General features: G+C 45.2%; 1 protein-coding gene across 3 annotated transcripts in view; it reads left to right on the top strand.

Moving 5' to 3' along the window:
- The window catches only part of DOCK1 (dedicator of cytokinesis 1), a 505,440-nt gene that overhangs the window by 447,008 nt on the left and 37,229 nt on the right, over window positions 1–21,203 (top strand). For all 3 annotated transcript variants that reach the window (XM_070481013.1, XM_044748741.2, XM_070481015.1), the window contains exons 38-42: window positions 449–568; window positions 15,214–15,303; window positions 16,175–16,279; window positions 20,232–20,373; window positions 20,507–20,585. In XM_070481013.1, coding sequence (XP_070337114.1) covers window positions 449–568; window positions 15,214–15,303; window positions 16,175–16,279; window positions 20,232–20,373; window positions 20,507–20,585 — 536 coding nt within the window. The remainder of the gene's footprint in view (window positions 1–448; window positions 569–15,213; window positions 15,304–16,174; window positions 16,280–20,231; window positions 20,374–20,506; window positions 20,586–21,203) is intronic.

Here is a 21,203-nt window from a genome sequence, read left to right as displayed (position 1 = left end):
TTATGACTTGTAAGTGTGATCCACGTGCCTTCTTGCTGTTGATTGAAATGCTGAGCAGCACAGGACTCAGGCCAGCACCCTGGGACTCCCCACTCGAGACAGCCACAAATCACCTGGTTTGTAATTCATCTCAGATGTTGCAAGGCCTTATCAGCAAGCTGACAGCTCTGTGCTTTCCAGATCCTTGGTGGGTTTCTCTTCTGTATGAATGTAGACCCAACTTTGCCTCCCTCTTGTCTTGCCTTCCTCTTGGGGCCTCTGCGCAGAGATTCTGCCCTCATTTCCAGGCCCCGACAGCCTGATGACAGCAGCCCCAAGTGTCCCTGGAATCATGGCCGCGTGTGTGCACCGAATGTGGAGCTCACTGTGCATTCTGACCTGAGGGTAGGCAAGTGGTGTACCGGACATGCCCTCGCCTGGCACTACTCATGCATTGCTTTTGCCACAGTGGTCCGAGGATGTGTGCGCAGCCCACCTCACCCAGCGGGATGGGTACCAGGCAACAACGCAGGGACAGCTGAAGGAGCAACTCTACCAAGAAATCATCCACTACTTCGACAAAGGCAAGGTAAAAAAATGCAATTTTTCTTGTTTTTCTTATATGCACCTTCCTGCAGTGTTGTAAATACATTTTTTAACACTTGATGTTTGTGAAACCAGAAATTTGTTACAAATCATGTTTTGGAAGGTTATATGCATGGTCCTCCAGCTGGTATTTCTAAGTAGAACTCTTTAAAAAAAATCGATCGTCCTTTTATAGATGCTCTCCTAAAAGTCAGGACTAAAAAACACCAGGATTTTTATAGTCCTTGCCAGAGAGAACCAAGTCTGGGACACTGGTTTTGGGGGGAGTTTCTGGACACTTAGAGCTAATGTATTGCTTTGACAGTTTGTGTTTTTCTATTGTCACCGAAAAATTAATCCTATCATAGTACCAATATTAGCCTGCCCTGGTGGTCTAGTGGGTAAGGTTTGGCACTCTCTCTACCATGGTCTGAGTTCATTTCTCAATCAGGGAACCATACCACCCGTCTGTCGGTTGTCACACTGTGGTGGCTGCACGTTGTTGTGATTCTGAAAGCTCTGACACCGGGATTTCACATACCAGCGGGTCACGCATGGTGGACAGGTTTCAGTGGAGCTTCCAGACTAAGGCAGACTAGGAAGAAGGACCTGGCCACCCACTTCCGAAAAAATTGGCCATAAAAACCCTGTGAATAGCAGTGGAGCATTGTCTGATAAGGTGTTGGAACGTGAGAGGATGGTGCAAAAAGACCGGGCAGGGTTCCGCTCTGCTGTCCCCAGGATCGCTAGGTGTTGGAATCCATTCTATGACACTAATAGCAACAGGGACCAAGATTGCTCCATTTTGGCAGCTCCTAGATTAATTGGCTCAAACAGAATTGTTTATTCCATTGACTTCTACTAAAAGGAAACATGCCATCGTTTTTTTTTTTTTTTTTAAGATTTTATTTTTTTTCTTTTTTCTCCCCAAAGGCCCCCAGTACGTAGTTGTATATTCTTCGTTGTGGGTCCTTCTAGTTGCGGCATGTGGGACGCTGCCTCAGCGTGGTTTGATGAGCAGTGCCATGTCCGCGCCCAGGATTCGAACCAACGAAACACTGGGCTGCCTGCAGCGGAAAGCGCGAACTTAACCACTCAGCCACGGGGCCAGCCCCCATGCCATCGTTTTAATCAGCCAGGAATAGATCTCAACATTGTTGTTCACATGGTTCAGATAAGCAGTAACTATTAAAAAAAGGAGCTGCTTCAGCTTTGGAATTTTTCAAAATCTGCCGCCAAAGTGACTTCAGGACTCCTTCTGAGGCTTTATCAAGATTATTAACTCATCTCGTTACCTGCTCTTTTTCACTCTGAGAAAAGTGACCAGAGAATTCTATGAAGATAACCTGTATTCCTTTCCTTGGGCTGTGGTGACAAACCTCTACACACTGGGTGGCTTTAAACAACAGAATTTATTTTCTCACAGTTCTGGAAGCTGAAAGCCTGCAATCAACATGGCAGCAGGGCCGTGCTCTCTGTGAGAGAGTGATTGAAGGGGAAAATTGTTTCCATGCCTTTCTCTTAGTTTCTGGTGTTGCTGGCAGTCCTTGGTTTTCTATGGCTTGCTGACACATCACTCCAGTCCCTACCTCCTTCATTACATGGCATCTCCGTGTGTGTGTCTTGGTGTCCAAATTTCCCTCTTCTAAGAACACCAGTCATTGGATTTAGGGCCCCCCCATCCAGTATTATCTCATCTTGACTTGATGACATCCAAAGACCCTATTTCCAAGTAAGGTCACATTCACAGATACCTGGGGCTAGGACTTCAATATGTCTTTTGGGGGTGGGGGGGAATACAGTGCTACCCAAAACAGCACGTATATCAGGAAAGGATGATGGCTACCCCTTTGTGTGGCTGTCGACATAAACCACACCTTATTGACAAGATAATGTGTTTTATTCATTCCCTTCTGTCCTTATCATAGGACAAAAATAAAAATATTCAGAATAGCATGTGGATTGGCTGGCGGCCACTTGGAAATAAGGATCAGAAATGTTCTGTGGACTACACCCAGTCCTGTAGCAGAACAGAATATATTTCTTCATAGAAATGAGATGCTTTCACCACTAAGGCTAATTACTAAAATTATATTAGCTTAGCCACGAGAATCCTATTTCTCAGCGAACTGCTAAAGAAATGGAGCTGATTCAGCCATTCCTTCCCGTGATGGCTTTCTGGTTTGTTGTGTTCTAGTAAAGGGTGATCAGGTGCTATGGAGTGCAGAAGAGCAGGAGGTAGGGACCTTGGGAGGCCCAGGAAGCCCAAGGGCTGGGGGTCATCAGGGCTGAGGAACGTTTGCCTTTTCTGGTGCCCCTTCTGGGCTTGCCTTGTGGCAACACAGCCTCTGACAGCATCAACCCCTGAGCCCTCTTCAACCACATTCCACCCCGTGTTCCCTCCCTTGCTCTCTGTGTTTCGGCCACACCATCCCTTTGGAGTCCTCAAATGCACCAGCCCTCTATGCCTCTGCCCAACAGGCTTCTGCTGCTCCTGCCCTCAGCTCGTTTCTTCCCATCTCAGCATAAATGTCACTTCTTCTCCAACCTCCACAGTGTCCTCTTTTTTTCCTTTATAGCACTTACCACAATTTGCAATGACAGATTTACATGTATATTTCTTTAGCAAGTCTCCCAGTAGGTTGTAAGTTCGATGACGATAGAAATCACACATAGTTATTCCCCACAACATATCTAAATCTCAGAACAGTGCCTGGTATATAACACAGTGGGCATTTATTTAAGGAATGAAGAAATCAATGAAGGAATGAACGAAAGAATAAACACTATGTATTTGAGTGATTCCTAACAAATGAGAAATACTCATTTAGATTGGATTTAGGGCACCCCCATCCAGTGTTATCTCATCTTGACTTGATTACATCCAAAGACCCTATTTCCAAGTGAGGTCACAGTCACAGATACCTGGGGCTAGGACTTCAATATATCTTTTGGGGGGGGTGGGGGGGGCGGGGATACAGTGCTACCCAAAACAGCACCTATATCAGGAAAGGATGATGGCTACCCCTTTGTGTGGCTGTCGACATAAACCAAACCTTATTGACAAGATAATGTGTGTTTTATTCACTCCCTTCTTTCAATAAATAACAAATCAAAGAACAAAGTCCTTTTTCTTTTTTTGGCAAAGGCAGCCTCGTATGGAGGGAAAAAAGAATGTGTTCAATTTAAACAGTGGTTCTCAACTGGGAGCCACTGGACACTTTTAGGTTGTCATGGCTGGGGGAGTGGATGCTACTGGTATCTAGTAGGTCGAGGCCAGGGATGCTGCTAAATACCCTACAAGGCATAGACAGTCCCCTACCACAAAGAATTATCCAGTCCAAAATGTCAGTAGTGCTGAGGTTGAAAAAATAATTCAAGTGACAAAGTACTACAGGTAAAAGGAGAAATGGGCTAAAGGAATGTCCCTGTGTTTTGGAGGAGACAGAAAGTTGGTTTTGGTAAAGGGATCAGTTAGCTAACCTGGAATCAGAAAGAGTGTGCTTGTTAACCAAAGTTCAGAAGGGTTGCCTTCACAGTAGCTTGTTAGGGTTCTCTTGGCAGAACAGATTGAAAAGCCATTTCTGAGTATCTGTAACTTTTCCACAAGAATGTTAAAGAGAAACAAAGTCTGCTCATCTGTCGAAAGCTAAAGTAAGAATGAGTACAGGTGAGGGAGAAAACTTCATCAAATGAAATTTGAAGTACCTGGGTGATTAGCTGTGAGGAGGAAAAAAGCCATTTTAACATCAACAAGCATTACGTTTCCTGGGAAAAAAATAAGAGGAGGAAGTAATTATTCATCTTCTGTATCAGTTAGAATGGGCTGGAACATGCTGGAGTTTCAACCCTTGAAGTCTCAGCGGCCTTACCCAACCCAAGTTTATTTTTCCCTCATGCTAATGCCCATCCTCCCTTCCCAGAACCCAGGTGAGGAGAGGCTCCACCACAAAGGAGTGCAGCCTCAGGAGGGACCATGAGTTGCCAGTCCAGCCCTTACATGCCCAGAACTGTAGACACACGCATTTCTGCTTGTGTCATTAGCTAAAGCAAATCACATGGCCACAGTGAACTGGGGCAGATGGGGAAGCGCCAGCAAAGGAAGCTCGTACATCTCCCAGGGCATTTAATTAGGCAAGTGAGTTGGGGTTCTAATCAAGGGCTCTCAAGGCACATGGAAATTACCTAAATATGTGATGGTTATGAAAAAGATACTGTTCACACTAATCCCCCAAATAATGTGGCTTCCCACAACTGGACATGTGAGAATAGAGTTCTCTCTCAGAACTTGTATTGGGCCTTGACCCCAGTTGCTCCATAGTTGAATTTCTTTCTTTCTTTAGGGAGGGGTTGGGAATGGTGTAGACAGGCAGGGCAGTGCAGGAGAAGCCATGAGAGAATGGACTCCTGTTTCCTATGGCTGGGATGCTGGAAATCTCACCAAGCAGGGAATGGAGAAGACGGGGGTGGGGGTGGGGCGTGTCACAGTAGAAGATCAAAGTTTGGCACTTTGTGCCAGATTTAGAATCACTTTCATTTAGGCGGTAAGAGCGAAACGTGGGTGTCCCTACCATGTGTGGGTGTATGTAGTAATTTGAGAAACATTTGTGCCTTTTCTGAAAGTGATGGAACAAGAGAAGTGCCCAAGGCCATTGCTGCAGATTGTGAAAGTTGATTCTGGGAGGACCTATATGCACAACTTTCCATACTCCGTTCCCAGATGGCAATTATATTGGGGGAAAAATATCTCTAAATGGCTCATGGGTGATGGGTGGCAAGAGTAATAGCCAATGGAAACTTGAAGGAAGGGCTTGGTTAATGTGGGGCCCCTCTGAGCAAGTGGGCACCAGGGAAGCCAGCCCTCACAGTAGGTGGGGCTTTAACCTGAGGTGGCCTATGCTGGAGACCTGAGCGACGTGCGGCCATTGGTACTTGAAATGTGGAAAGTCCAAACTGAGACGTGCCATCACTGTACAATACATTGGATTTCTAAGACTTAGTGTGAAGAAAGGAGTGTTGTTATGGGCTGAATTGTGTCTGCCAGAAATTCCTACGTTGAAGTCATAACCCTCGGTACCTCGGAATGTGACTGTATTTGGACATAAGGCCTTTAAAGAGAAAATGAAGTTAAAATGAGGTCATTGGGGTTAGCCCTGATCCAATATGACTGGTGTCCTTACAAGAAGAGGAGATTAGGACACAGAGGAAGGACCGCGTGAGGACACAGGGAGAAGGCTCCATCTACAAGTCAAGGAGAGAGGCCTCAGAAGAAACCATCCTGCCGACAGCTTGACCTTGGACTTCCAGCCTCCAGAACTCTGAGAAATAAATGTGTTTTAGGCATCCAGTCTGTGGTACTTTGTTATGGCAGCCTGAGCTGACTAATACAAATGTCAAATATCTCATTTTTTGTTGTTGTTGATTACATGTTGAAATGATAATATTTCAGATGTATTAAATATTATTAAAATTCTATTTTTTTTAATGTGGCTACTAGAATTTAAAATTACATGTGTGGGTTGCATTATGTTTCTGTTGTCAGAGCTGCTCTGAGCCAAAGACTTTTTTCTCATTGAGCACCAAGAACGTTATGTACCAGCACATCCACGTGGATACGTGCTGGTGGTCAGCGGAAGCTTTGCTGCGTCCTTGGCGCCCTCACAGGCAGCCAGCTTTGCTTACGTGCCTGTTGGTATATATTCCTTATACTAAGTGAATGTTTGAAAAACTGAAATACGTTTAAGAGAATTAGAAAATGGGGACCAAAGCCAGGAAATAATAGGATTTGCATCAGAATGACGAGAAACCATAATCACAAGCACCAAAATTAGATTTTTGTTCCTGTGACCCAGTGTCATTTCCGTAATTTTGAAATAACTGTCAAGAGTATGGTAATGATTAGCATTAGGGAATTTGGAGGGATGGGCAAGTTAGCGGCTCCTTTATGGCCAGAGATTCTCTGAAGGAAGTACGTGCAGAGAAGGCAAATGGTAGGGAGGGAAGGAAAGAGGTAGAAACAGAAGGAGTTATGAAGATAATTCGTAAGGGATCAAGAAAAAGCAGCCTAGCTTCATTGGAGCAAGATGGTATTTTCTGATACTTACCTATTTTATTATTAAAGTTTAGAATGATGCCTCTCAGTTATGTTTTCTTTTGTGCTTTGACCAAAGTCTATTATAATCCTATTGTTAGTTTCCCAAGCCCTTAAGGATGAGTCACGTTTTCTCCTTGTGATTTGAATAGCCAAGTCGGGAATGAGAGTCACTGACAGGCTAGCTCTGGGATCTGCACCGTCCTGGCCGGCTTCTCCCTGAGGCTCTGCTGGACGGCTTGGGTCTCTGGGCAGAAGGCTACCAGTAGAGCTGGCTCATCTGCTGTCTCTTCTCGTGAGCTCTCATTCTCCCAGGCCTCCCAGTCTGAGATGCACCACCCACTCCCCTTCCCAGGGACCCCCACACCCTTCCCTGCCATTCTGCTCCCCGGGCCACCACTCTGGGTTCTAGCAAAGTGCCTGTGGTATCAGCTCATACTTCAGGGGTCATCTACCTCCTCTGTAGGCAGATCCAGCCTTTGCACCTGGCAGGGGAGACCCCTCGCAGCTGGGCTCTCCCCTGTATATCTGTCCTGTCCTCACCCATGACTTCTCACCTTTTTCCAAACATACTCTTTGATTCCTAACCACTTGACTTGCATGGTCTTCCCTGGGTGTGGAACGGACCTTCTTGCCTGCTGTCTCCGTGTGCTGGACTTGTTCTCACCTTCTGGGCCTATTTCCATGCTCTCTCCACCTTGGAGCCTTTCCTGCCCCCACCATCCAAAGAGAGGGCCTCTCTCCAGGCATCTCTGCCTGGCCTTGGAACTATTTATATATATACCCTATATCCCAACTTTGAGTGTCTCACACTTTAGTGGCCCCCTGAGCCCCCTGGGATCTTGGTAAAATGCAGATTTTGATTCAGTCGATCTTGAGTGGGGCCTAAGTTTCTTCATTTCTAAGCAGCTCCCAGTAATGGCCATGCAGCTGGTCCAGGGACCACTCCTGGGTCACCAGGCCCTGCTTTGACTTAAGCTGCTTGAGGGCAGAGCAAGCTGTGTTTGACACTTCTGTTTGTCCCTCTGAGGGAGCCCTGTGCTGCACACAGACTGGACGCTCAGTCTTGTTTTTAAAAATAGACTTTATTTTTTAGAGCAGTTTTAGGTTCATGGCAAAATTGACCTGAAAGTGTGGAGAGTTCCCATATACCCCTGCCCCCACACGTGCGCAGCCTCCCCCACTATCAACGGTGTCATTTTTTTTAATTGAATCGAGCAGATTCTGGCTAGTGTTTGAGCAAACAGTTGAAAAGTCCACCATCATTCAGACATTCTACAAAGTGTCTTCCTTTGGGTGTATTTGTCTCATTTGTGTGGTCTTGCCTCTTGACCCAGACTTTGAGCCCCGAGGGGTCTCAAGGTGTGCCCCTCGTCCGCCCTCCCCCCAGCGCCTCACCTGGGGCACGTCCCTGACGTCACATCTGACTGTGCAGCTCTTAGGATCATGTGTTATCCGCAGGCTCCGGTCCCGAGTCTGGTGCTGACTTTGCTCAAGTGCTGCCTTCACTGCAGAGGTTGTAGGTCGGACAAAGACAAATTCTTGCAAGAACAACGCCAGCCTTTCCTGCCTGGATTCTTGTGCATCTGTAGACATTCTTTGCTCCGATGATCGCAGCAGTGCACAAGTGAACAAGCCGGGACAGGCACACGGGGGCCTCCAGCATCGGTGACAATCTCTGACTTCACTCCTGATGCTGGATTCACCCTAGCCCCGCACTCTGCACAGGCTTCTGCAGCACATGAGGATTTAAATCTGAAAAATTTCTTTGATTTGATTTTACACTTCTTTCGTTTCAGGGGGGAAAAATGGCAATTCTGGTTTAAATCCATATATTTGTGTAAGGGAACTTCATACCACAGTTGAACTTGAAGACCAACGATTGCAGGAGACTGTGAAATTATAAAATGGAAACTGAATGGTACATCAACCTGACAAAAGTATGACTCATGATAGCTCCATCGATACAGGCTGTCACCTTATATAATTAAGGAAATCTTCATTATATACGGAATATGTGGAACCTTCACAGCTAATTTTCAGTTTTAAATGTGTATAGCTCCCTAGGGGGAATAGGGACTTAGAGAATCCAAGGCAGGTGTGTCTCATGAAAACCTCGTGCAGGCGGTTAAGGAGCTGGCGCCCAGGCCCGCAGATGGCATCTCCGTGTGCTGCGGGGAGAGCCGAGGGCACCAGCAAGAGCCTGGGGTCAGATTATGTTCAAAGTCTGTCTACCTTTGTCTTCTGAAAGCCGCAGTGCGGAATGGGTTTTCTGCTTCTTTATATTGGACACTCCAGCTTTTGAATTATGTTCTGTTATCTTTCTGTATTTCTTCCACACAAAATCATTCTCCTATTTTTGCTTTTCCACCCTTTCAAAAGTTTTGAATGTCTTTTAGCCTAGCTCTTGGTCTTTTCATCTTTTTCTTTCTCTCCATAAAACGTCATTTCCATCTGTTTCCCTTTGCATTCTCTTACAGTTCTTCCTTCCTGGGCTAATAATTACTCCTAGCGCCTTTTCCATTCTGTTTTTACCACCCATTTGCGCATCCCCCCGAAAGCCTTCTGTCGGGTTTTATCCTGGCAGACGAACATTCTGTCCTGAAGATGCTCTGAATTGTCTGTCTTATTGTATTTGGTTGAGGCCCAGTAATTTTCAATAAAGCCCTTAATCCTAGTACTTCACTGAAAATTACCAGGCTTCTCTGTGGAGGATGAGTCAAAAATAGAAGGCCTGCTATCAGGAAAATGTAGTCAGAGCGAGGGAGGCAGTATTAACCAATGTTAAACCCCTTCTGAAACCAAGAAACAGCCTGGCGGCATCGACAAAGTGGTCCATAATCTATAGCGCACGTGACGTGTGAAGCTGTGTGCCTATTTTCAACTGGGATTCTGGTTCCTTTTCCCTTAAAATAACCTTGCCTCGACAGAGTTCACACTTTGCCTTGTGCCCAAGTCGAAAATGAGGCATCTTGCGTCATCTTGTGAACTAAAAATAGGGGTTTGGGCGCAAGATTCTGTTTTTGGTGGAAATAGTTGGATTTCTTTTCTGAGTATTTGGAGTGAAATTTTCTCATCCTTTGAGTTTCCCTTTAAAATACAGTTGTTATTAAGAGGAATTGCAGGTACCAGGATAACGACTCCCTCTTATTGGTTTATTCTCAGCATTCCCCAAATTTTTGAAAATCCTGATAGTTGTCAGAATTTTTTCAATTAGCCAGAATTTACCCCACATTTTCAACGAGATCATATGTTAATTATTTAAAAAATACTCATTTATTATCAAAGCATGAGGAAATCAATTTTAGAATCGTTAACCACATTGCTCCCCCACTCTCTGCAGGATCCCTAACAAGTTTTTCTACTAACAAGCCTACTATGTGCCAGGTGCCATCCTGCACCCAAGAGTTACAGGGGTGGAGAAGACAGGCCTGCCTCGAGGCCCGCAAGTCGAGCATTAGGGCTTCTGGATAAGCAGATAAATATAATCCTCCTCCACTCAGTCACACTGGCGGGTACTGGATCTCCCTATCTAACAGGGACAAAAGTGATTACTTCTTCTAGGGAGAAAGGGAGGACTTCACAGAGGAGGTGACATTTAAATTAGTTTTTGAAGAATGGGATGAAGTTTGCCAGCTGTCAGCCAGGAGGGGCAGGAATTCCAGGGTGGGGATAAGGATCCTGAAGCCATCTCACTTTTCTGGGGAAGCTGAGAAGTCTATCTGTTGGAGGCAGGGGTTTCCTGGAAGACAGAGAGGACTAGGGAGCCAGTTTGCCAATGGCCTTGTATGTATCTTGAAAATAGTACTTACTCCGTAAAGTACGAGGCTGTGTGATGCAGATTTGACGTCCACATGCCCCTACCACACCGTTGTGCGCTGGTCTGCATCTGTCCACATATGCTCTGCTTCCTTCCTGTCCTGGGAGGGGCTCCCCATGCTCCTGTCCAAGGTGGCTCTTCCACCTGTGCCTGGATCCCCCCTCGCCCGTTCCAGGACCTCATGCCAGCCCATCTGCCCTCTCCCTGCAGCTTCCATGTTCTCCTCTCTCTTGGCTAATGCACATTCACCTACAACCAGGTCATTGTTTCTCCCATCTTTAAAAAAGTCCTCTCTTGTTCTAACTCCCCTCTCTAGCTACTGCTGATTTCTCTTCTTTCTGGAATGCGCCTTAAAATGCTGTCTGTACTCACTTCTCCTGTCCTCTCCTCCTCTTCTCTCTGGAGCCCACTCCCATTGTAGGTGCCCCATAATTACCTGCGGATGATGGAGTGAGTGACAAAATGTGTGCCTTCTCCTTTGCAGCCTGGATTAGCCTAAAAATATATGCAAAATCTCTTTATTTAAAAAATATTTGACCCTTCCTCACTTTTTCTTCCAGGACATTAAAAGCTGAGCAAATAGTTTTCTGTTTTGACTGTTAAAGAATTGCTGTGGGAGAAAGAATCCATGTTGAGGAACATGATTCAGATGGGTAACGACTCCTGGAGTGCCTGGCTGCACCAGAAAGCGGAGTTCCTCTTCAATTTTGTTTGAGAGCCTTTCCACAAAGGCTTCCTAAGTCCAGTCCGAGTCCCAGATCCTGCTGGTTTCCTACCCCGAGGGGAGTGTGCCCCCTCGGACCACCTTCCTCAGGTGACTGGCTCCGTCTTGTTCACACTGAGGGAGAGGATGGCATCTTTACTGCAAGATCGGGCAGCTTTGAGCTGCAGACCACAGCGAGAATGCGCCATTGCTGGGCCAGGAGAGCGGGGCCTGACTCTCTCCTAGAAATGTCTTTGGGAAGATGTTGTTCCTTTGCTCAGTTTAGTTGAAGCCAGTGGAGAACACCAGGCGGACAAGGATGGGGCTTGGCTCAAGAAAACAGCCAGAGGCCTACTGAGAGTGGAGCTGCCTGCAAGGAGTCTCCGTTCTGGTGGAAGAGACTACAGGCAACATCAGGACCAACTGCGCCACACCCCTCAGAGTTGCTGTCGTCCTTCTCAGGACACACTGTTTTCCCAGGGACTCCAGCCCCTCATCCTAGCAGGACTGGAAAGAGGCTCTCACCCACAACAGTCCTGGACTAGAGCACTGACCGGGCAGGGCCGTATGCTAGTTCTGGGCCACCTTGAGCCCCTCTGTCGCAGGGACCTCAACCAGTGGTCTGGATTCTTCCACGCCGTTGAGTTTTTATTCATTTAAACATCAGAGGCCTGGGTGGGGCCCTGGAAATTCAGAGAGTAATTAAGTATGACTCTTTTCCCAACAACTGCCTGGAGAAACAGACAAATTTTAAAAGAATGACTGAACTTTCAGCATCCCATAAAGCATCTTCACCAGTGAGTTACTTACAACTAGTAAGCACATTAAACCAGAGCTGCCCAGTGCTCTCCTGGTGAGTCATTGCCAGCCCGAATTATTCGTAAGGGACAGTTGGCCCCGCTGCCATCTTTTCTTTCATCTGCTGCTGCCCCCTTATCCTGTGAGATCAAAATCGCCGTCCTATCGGACTGGTCAATCATCAGCCTTAGAGTTCTCTGTTGGAAATCAGTAGCTGACATGTTCTCTGCAGCCACTTCTGTCTTGCAACGAAGGAAGGAGTTTCATCAGAAGGAAAAAGTTTTCTATTCATGAAACTCGAAGATGTGAAGTTCCTGAAACCAAGAGGTTCCAAAAGAAAAGATTATCATCATCTCAAGACAGTGTAGCTCAGATCATCTGATGAAAAGAGGCGATGGAGGAACATGCTCCATGTTGCGAGTAAACTAACGATTTCAAGCATGCTATACAATGGATTAAGGATTTCAGATCAGAAAATGGAGCTGTGTGTTGATAGGATGCTTTTTCATCTGGGGCTGGGTGAGCTCCTAAAGCATGGTGCGCTTCTCAGAAGGAAGCAGAGAAGGGGCATTCAATCGCACCGTTCCGATGATTCGGAATTGTCACTGAGATCACCTAAATCTAGTTTGTATTGAATCTGTTTTCTCTCTTGCGCTGAAATATTTTGCAAGGTATTCACGTTGGAAATATGAGTACCCACACTCTTCAGAGCCCTATCCAATTAAAAGTAGATGAAAATCTGCTTAATGCAGAATCCTTTAAAACATGCTGGGGGCAGAAGGTGATGTGTGTTTATAGAAAACACATTCATGTAACCTCAGGGTGAGTCGGATAAGATATTTATTCAAGACTTATATTTCTTTTAAAAACAATTCCTTTTGATATGTATCTCAAGCATCTCATCTGTCATTTAGGATAAAAAGAGATTAAGCTTTTTCTGAGCCATGAATTAGAAGACTTAACATTCCAGGCAGCTAAGAGTGTGTGCATTAGCTTGCAGAAAACTGAAGAAAAATCCGGTGAAAGAAAACAACAAGTAAAGGTAATGTTTTCTTTGAAATGGAAGTATGCTGAGGGAGGTACTGGTCACTGGAGCTGAAAACAAACATTGAAAGTGCAAGAAGCTCCCCTTTCCTGGAAATGTGAGCTGGGGCTCTGGCAAAGGACCCGAGAAAGCTCTGGAGCAGCAGATGAAGATATTCAAAGATTGCAAGTCAACTTGGAAAGCTCCAGCAGGATGGAGCAGACAGGGGGTGTTCTCGGGAGGAAACACACATGTGGACCGTGGGGAGGGCATCTCAGCCACGTCCTCTCTTCCCTGGGCACTGGTCCTATCTCCGAAATCTTTTTCTGCTCTGGGCTTATTTTGTCTTTCAAAGTATTAAAATGCAGCTCTTATTCTAGAATAGCTTTTTTCTCATCAAACGTAGCAGATGGTTTCTTTAAGTAGTAGCTATGAAAGGAGTATTTTAAGTGTGTTGGGTGATTCAGTATCAGTAAGGCCCTCAATGGAGTTGTTCAGCTAAGAGAAGGCAAAGATGAGCAGGCTGGTGAGGGGCGGCTGGAAGTGCTGGCAAACGGTGGTTGTTATGGACTGAATATTTGCATCCCCCCAAATTCGTATGTTAAAGTTCTAACCACGCCGTGGTATTTGGAGGTGGGGTCTTTGGGAAGTGACTGTATTTAGATTGGGTCATGAGTAGGATGGGGGCCCCATGATGGGGTTCGTTCCCTTATAAGAAGGGGAACAGAGAGAAATCTCTCTCAAGGCCTTGTGACCCCACAGTGAGAAAGTAGCTGTCCACAAGCCTGGAGGAGAGCCCTCCCCAAGAACTGAATGTGCCTGCACCTTGATCGCAGGCTTCCCAGCCTCCAGAACAGTGAGAAATAAATGTCTGTTGTTTAAGCCCCCATGGCTGTGGTATTCTGTTATAGCAGCTCCAACTAAGACAGTCATCGAGAACAAGAACTTTGGAAAAAACATGAAGCTGAGATAAGTCTCCACGTCCACCCTCCTGTGTGCCCTTGGGCAAGTTACTTGCCTGTCTGACTCCCAAATTCTTTCTGTGCAAAAGAAGGTAATAAAGTACCCGCCTGACAAGGTGAGGGACTTAAGCGAGAGAACGTAGGTGGCATGTTGCTGGACACAGAGTAAGCTCACAATCACTCGCTCTAATGACCAGTGCTACCAGCCTGTGGGAGTGCTGGGAGAGGAGCAGCGGGCGATTCGTGGCTAGGGACACAGTATGTGGGATGGTTGATGCTTTTCTGATTCTGAGTCAACAACCTTCCGTTCTGTTTGATAAACATTGTTGAGCAGGCCTGGGGCGAGGGTCTTGAGGTTTTGATAATGCTTGCTTCCTGCCCTCAAGGGACTTACAGGTTTGAAGTAGGGGGATCCTGGGTCACTGTGGGACACAGAGAAGGAGGGCGGGCTGCCCCTGGGAACACTCCTGGAAGAGATGGTTCCTCCATATTTTCCATATTCTTCTCAAGCAAACTACTTTATTTTATTTTTCCCAAGGAAAATAAGGGAAATTCAGGCCTACTATATGTATCAACAAATTATTCCACATGGAAAAGTTTATTAAAACATTTTAATAAATCAGTTACCTGACTGGGAAAGCCACTTTCAAACTATTACCATACAAAGTTCCCCCTTTCAAAATGATAGCAGGCTTCGCATCCTCACGGTATTTGCACCCATAAAGCGACCTTCTTGCAAGCCTTCATTTAGAGTTGAAATAGAGCCTGGTCTTTCTGACAGTCAAAACATAGTGTTTATTTCGTGGGATGATTTGGGAAAGGAGCAAAAGCAGGCCCCTAGTTTCTGCATAAACGTTCCTCGCAGCCTCTCAGCACCCTGCAGTTCCTTTGCCCAGGCCCTTGGCTCCTTAGATAGATGGGCTTCAGTGGCCGGAACTGGCAGCCAGAGAGACAGGGCGGGAGTGAGCGAGTGTCGGGCCGGCAGACTGCTCTGACTGCAGGCAGAGGGCAGCGTGATGGATGAATCAGTGGTTGACCAGCTGAGTCAACTGACGCCCAGTCTTGAGCCAAAGGACATGGGCCTCTGGAAAATATTGGTATTTTTCAACATTATTGTCGTAGAGTTTTCAGAAGAAGCAAGCATATTTCTCAGCTGTTTTATTATGAACGGCTGTGTTACTGTTTTACTTTTTGACTGCGCGATTCAGGTTTGAGTTTCTCTTTCTCTTTTTTCTTTGTTTTTCCTCACAGATGTGGGAGGAGGCCATTGCCCTGGGCAAGGAACTTGCCGAACAGTATGAAAACGAGATGTTTGATTATGAACAACTCAGCGAATTGCTGGTAGGTCTTTTTCTTTCTATCTAAATGAGCACAGGCAATCTAAACTTGTTTTTCTAGAATTTTTCTTTCCCTTTGAATGTTGGGATTCTCCTCAGACCTTCTGTGGCCTTGGCTGTGGTCCTCCATTTTGTTCAGGAGAACGGTCTTGATGTACTTGCTAGTTCATTCTGGGCCACAAGTATTCATTTTTTATTCCCAACTGAACGTTTGTAACCAAACTTTAGGACACCTATGAACAATTTGTACATAAACAACTACTGACCACATGGGTACAGTGGTGTTGGCAGCCTAAGAGTCTCTGAGAGTCTCAGCTGTTTAAAACTGCGACCCGTCTACAAGAGGCAGACGGCTAGTAGCCCAGGCTTTCTCCTGCCGCGGAAGCTGTGTCAGTTTCTAACGACTGCCTTCTCAGCTACATCATTTTTGTGTTCAGCAGACTGACTTGACGTTGTAATGTGTATCATTAATTCAGAGCAGAATTCTGCCCTTTAACATTCTTCTTTAATGTATCCCAGTATCTGATCCATACCATTTTAAAAAATACTAAGGACCAGTCATTTAATCAAAAGAAAAACCATTTCTGTGGCACCTCTTTGGGTATTGAAAACACCCATAAATCACAACTGGCTGCTGAATTTGACTTTTTTGGCCAGATTCCCCTGCTAAATTCTGGAGGATGAGTGAAAATACCGTCAAAGCTATGTGGTGAGATTGACCGCAGGTGCATGTACCAGCACCACCCCTCCCACCTTCTCACTCTCCCACCGTTTTAGAGTTGCCAAAGCTTGAAGAGCCCACTGGAAGAATCCAGAAGAATGGATGCTCAAATACTCTATTCAAACCTGAAACACATTTTCTTTCTTCCTTTCAGAAAAAACAGGCTCAATTTTATGAAAACATCGTCAAAGTGATAAGACCCAAGCCTGACTATTTTGCTGTTGGCTACTATGGACAAGGATTCCCCACGTTCCTTCGGGTAAATTTTGATTCTGTTAGTCTGATCCAAGATTGCTCCCCAGGCACAGTGCCCCTTCCCCTTCTGAGGACAGACTTGGACTTTGCATCCTTGGGTCTAAGTCTGACTCTTCATATTTTAATAGCTCTGCTCAGCTTAGGGTACCAGAGAGAGGCTGATAATATTTTCTTTGATTTCATTTAAACTTTCCATTTGATTTTTCCTAAGCAGAACTCTCCTTCAGAGACTTATGAGTATTTTTTAAATTGTGGTAAAATATACATAAGATAAAAGTTACCATCTTAACCATTTTTAAATGTACAGTTCAGTGGCATGAAGTACACTCACATTGTTGTGCAACCATCACCTCCATCCATCTGCAGATCTTGATCTTCTTCTCCAACTGGACCTCTGTACCCACTAAACAATCACTCTCCCTACCTCCCTCCCCTGGACCCTGGCAAGCACCATTCTACTTTCTGTCTCTATGAATTTGCCTCTTCTAGGTGCCTTATATAAGAGGAATTACACAATATTGGTCTTTTTGTGTCTGGCTCATTTCCTTTAGCATAATGACTTCAAGGTTCATTCATGTTGTAGCATGTGTCAGTACTTCATTCCTTTTTATGGCTGAATAATATTCCAATGTACAGGTAGACCACATTTTGTGTGTCCATTCATCCTTCAGTATACATTTGGGTTGTTCTGGCTATTGTGAATAATACTGTTATGATAATAGGTGCTTTTAATTATATGAGAAAATGGAAGTGGATTTTCATGGCCACAATGCTGGAAACTCTGAATCACTCTCCATCCCTTGGTCAGGCATGTGCTGTTTGACACATGATTGAAAAAATACTGTGATCATCAGCCCAATGCCCATTTCCTAATACTCATGGGACTGGAGGAGAAATCGTGTATATAAATGCTGCCTGACCTCCCAGTAGAATTGTTTAAAGCTTCTCAAAAGCTCATTCTTAGATGCATTGACCAGCGAGTCATGATTTCCTGTCGTTTCGTATCACATCTTTTTAAGACACATGGTTTTCTTCTGTTCTGGGAGACTGTGCATGATTCCTCTGGTTTTAGGGCAGCAGAAGCTATGTGCCCAGAGCACAGCTCCCTGGGGCAGTTAGATCCAGTTAGGGCATTTCCCCAGTCCCAGAGGTGTGCTCCTCGGGCCCCGGTGTTTCTGATTCCACAGGAGTTCCTGGTAGTTAAGACATCCCTTCATGCTGGCACCGGCAAGAAGGACTTCCTTGGTGAGGACCTGTCATTGTTTGTAAGAATGTCAACAAGTGACCCTCACGGGGCTGGCCTGCTCCAGAAGGTGACCTGTTGGCTGGTCCCCTCACTCAGGGTCCTGCCAGGTGACAGAGGCATCTGGCCCTGGCCCTGTCACTGCTGGCCGGTCTCTCCCTGACAGCCTTGCCTTCATTGTGCAGCTCTAGTGTGTTCCAGGGGATTGCACTGGGCCGTCTCCCCCGTCAAAAGGACAAAATGCAAAGTACAGACAGAGAGTTTAACGAACTTGATTAATATTGAACTGACTTTCCCGCCACACCTGAATAATTCTGTGGGGCTGTAGCAATATATTTACTACGCTTCACAGATCACCTGTCAGGGGTCAAGCTGACAATGACATTAGCAGTTACAGAAAAGTGGGCAGGATGTTTGGCTACTTAATGCAGTGCTGGGAGAGCAGCCTCTGAGAACCGACTAGCTGTCCCTTTTGCTTTGTTTTTCTTTAAGAATTGAGCTCTTCTTTTTTTATTCATATTAATATTTATGACTCTTACACGAAATAAATATCGTTGACTATATGTGCATTTCCCCCTTGTTTTTGTGTTTGAAGGGACCACTTCAGAATGCAAAGTAATTGACATTTCTAGAAAATGTTATTAGTGTTTTCATCTATAACTCACTAGTGTTTTTCTATTAAAGCCTTTATATACATTTTTATTATTATGTCTTTCTTCTGGTGTAAAGCATGATAAATGCCTGCTAGTTACACAGTAGCCTGTTATACATTAAATCTTCCTGAATTTCTGAAATGTTTGTCTTAATATAGCCTTAAAAGATGCCCACACGGTGTATTTATATTTCTAATTAAGACTACATATTACTTTAGTTTCTGCTTGACATTATTTTTTAGAGAAAGAGAACATTTTTCTCCCATAATGGGTACTTTAAGACATACCTAAGCACAAAGTGAAAAAAATTCAATTCTTAAACTGTTCCTTCTTTAGTGATTTACAGGAACTCAGACTAAGTTGGGACTAGGGAAGGAGGTAAATTGAATACCATAGGATTTCTCTTTATCTTTTAAAAATTCATTAGACAAATTTTAATTTGACTTTGAACTGAGTCTCTAGGAGATAAATATAAAAATATGCAGTGGATATGTGGAAGATAACAAATACGTGGACAAAGAGAACAGATTAGTAGGACCAGAGGGGAAGGAGGTCGGGGGGTGGGCAAAAGGGATAAAGGGGCCCATATATATGGTGACGGACAAAAATTAGACAACTAGGGGTGAGCACGGTGAAGTCTGTTCAGAAATTGATAAACAATGTACACCTGAAATTGCACAATGTTATAAAACTTTATGATCTCAATAAAATTACTGGGGAAAAAAATATGCAGTGGAATGCTCTTCTGTCTGTCTCTCTCTTTCTCTCTGGCGTCTGTCCAGGGTCATGACAGATCACAGAGCTGCAAGCTGACTCATGACCAGCCAGTCCAGAGCCTCTTGCCCAGTGTCCCCTGGTTGAAACAATAGATATGCCCACGCACCTGAGTCTCACAAGGAAAAGTGTCAGCTCCCAGCCTCCTATTTCTCAGGTCCCATGGCTTCTGCTCACTGTCTTTTCCTTGCTGCAGTTTTCATTTGCATTCAGATGGCCCTAAGGTGGGGCAGGATAGGTGAGGGCAGGCTTCAGGAACCAGCAGTAGCATCATACTACCCATTGCCATCTTTTTGTGACCCAGTTGAGTCTCAGAACACACTTCCTGAATCTGTGAAGGTGCAGAGACCTGTTACATCTTGGAATCAGAACTTTCCTTTCATATATATTTACAGAGTGATGACGTCACACTCAGACAGAAATGGTTTCACCAAGACAGCCTGTGTAAGGAGGCATGCTTACCTAGTTAACACCCACCCCAAGGTCACCTAGCCCGGCCATCTATACAACCCCCAGATGGACTCTCCAAGTCAGAATTTATGCAAGTGACAGAAGTGTCATTTGAGATGGAAAAACCCCAGCCCTGAGAAGGAGAGCTCTGTGTGTTTTACCTTGTCATTTGTTGGTGGAGGATTGTCCACACAACAACTCCGAGTGTGCAGTCAAGGAAGTCCTGCCGTCCGCCTTGTCTCTCACCACCAGGGGAGGCCGAGAATCTCACCCCTCTCTGCTTTGCTCTGGACCTCTTTCCCTCTGCTTCTGAGGGTCTCTTGGCTGTGTCCTACACTGTGTCCTACAGGAGTCAGCTTGGGGTGGACATGCTCAGGTTCTGAGGCCCCACTTTCATCTCATGTTCTCTTAAATTCCTTTTGGCAGGATAAAAACTATTTAATTAAGGCCTACCTGGAAAAAAAAAAAAATGAAAACCATTATCCACTTGCCCTGGGGTCTTTATGCTGCCGAACATTTCATGCCCACTAGAGTATGGACTCCCATTGCTCACTTGGTTTTTCATAGTTTTTTTTCAGTTGGTTGTTACTGTTCAGACTAAAATATATTATGAGACTTCAGTAATGTTGTGTTCCGAGCTTCTTAAACAGCATTAACTTTCGTGGCTTACGTTCCCATGTTCCCGATTAAGACCACCAGTGCAATTACAAGTTCTTCTTCAGTTCAGTGACATTTTTTTTTAAACCGTCAAGCATATTTTGACGACCAATGCATTTGTGTGTGAACTCTTCCTGGCCCTTTCCCTGTGGTGCTATTTAATGAATGTCTTATTCCAGGGGAAAGTTTTCATTTACCGAGGGAAAGAGTATGAACGCCGCGAAGATTTTGAAGCTCGGCTATTAACTCAGTTTCCAAACGCCGAGAAAATGAAGACGACATCTCCACCAGGCGACGATATTAAAAACTCTCCTGGCCAGTGTATCCTTTAAGACAACCGTATGGAGTATAAAACGCTTGCAAGGCCGTTCACTTGGATGGGTGGGTGTGCCTGTGGGCCTGGTCATGGTTAATGTCCACGCTGTCTTTATGATCCTTATCCCTTCCCCTGCAGATATTCAGTGCTTCACAGTAAAGCCCAAACTCGATTTGCCTCCTAAATTTCACAGGCCTGTGTCTGAGCAGATTGTAAGGTAATCGATCCATTTTTCTTACCAACATGAGGGTGGTGAGAGGCTGTATAGGGATTTGTCATTAATAATTTCACCTTTTAAAGGATGGATTTTAGCCTTTGATTAGCTTTCCATATGCTCTTTCTGTTTACTTAGAAGAGCGGGGAAGCAAATTATTTTCAGCATCAAAGAAGTGAGGGAAGAAGTTAATATGTGTGGGCTGGCAAGTGGCAAGGGCAATTCCTTTCCAGTAGTTTGAGAGGCAAGGGAAACTCAAGGAGGGGGAGGGGGCATTCTGGTCTCCTTATGACCCAGCAGGTGGCAGAATCCCTGTAGAGCTTTTCAGCAGCGCACAAGCCCAGCCCACACTCAGCAGATCTGAGTCGCATGCCGGGGTGTAGCCTGAGGGTTTGCATTTGATAAGGAAGGAAAGGGGGTTGGGACATTGGCTCTAGGGGTGTAACCCCTTTACCCTACAATGCGGAGATTGCATAACATGGGATGATGAGGTGGATTTTAACACTCCCGAGTCAACTGTCCAAATCTGAGTGAGATTTCCTGCCTCTCCATTGAATTGCACCTGACTTAGAAATGGTGTGGAAACACCCGCTTTGGATGTTTCTTTGATGTTAAGAATTT

This window comes from Equus asinus, chromosome 2, assembly GCF_041296235.1.
Source record: "Equus asinus isolate D_3611 breed Donkey chromosome 2, EquAss-T2T_v2, whole genome shotgun sequence".
NCBI classification, from domain to species: Eukaryota; Metazoa; Chordata; class Mammalia; order Perissodactyla; family Equidae; genus Equus; species Equus asinus.
The sequence above is the reverse complement of the archived record's forward strand: the minus strand, read 5'-3'. Positions and strand labels throughout refer to the sequence as shown.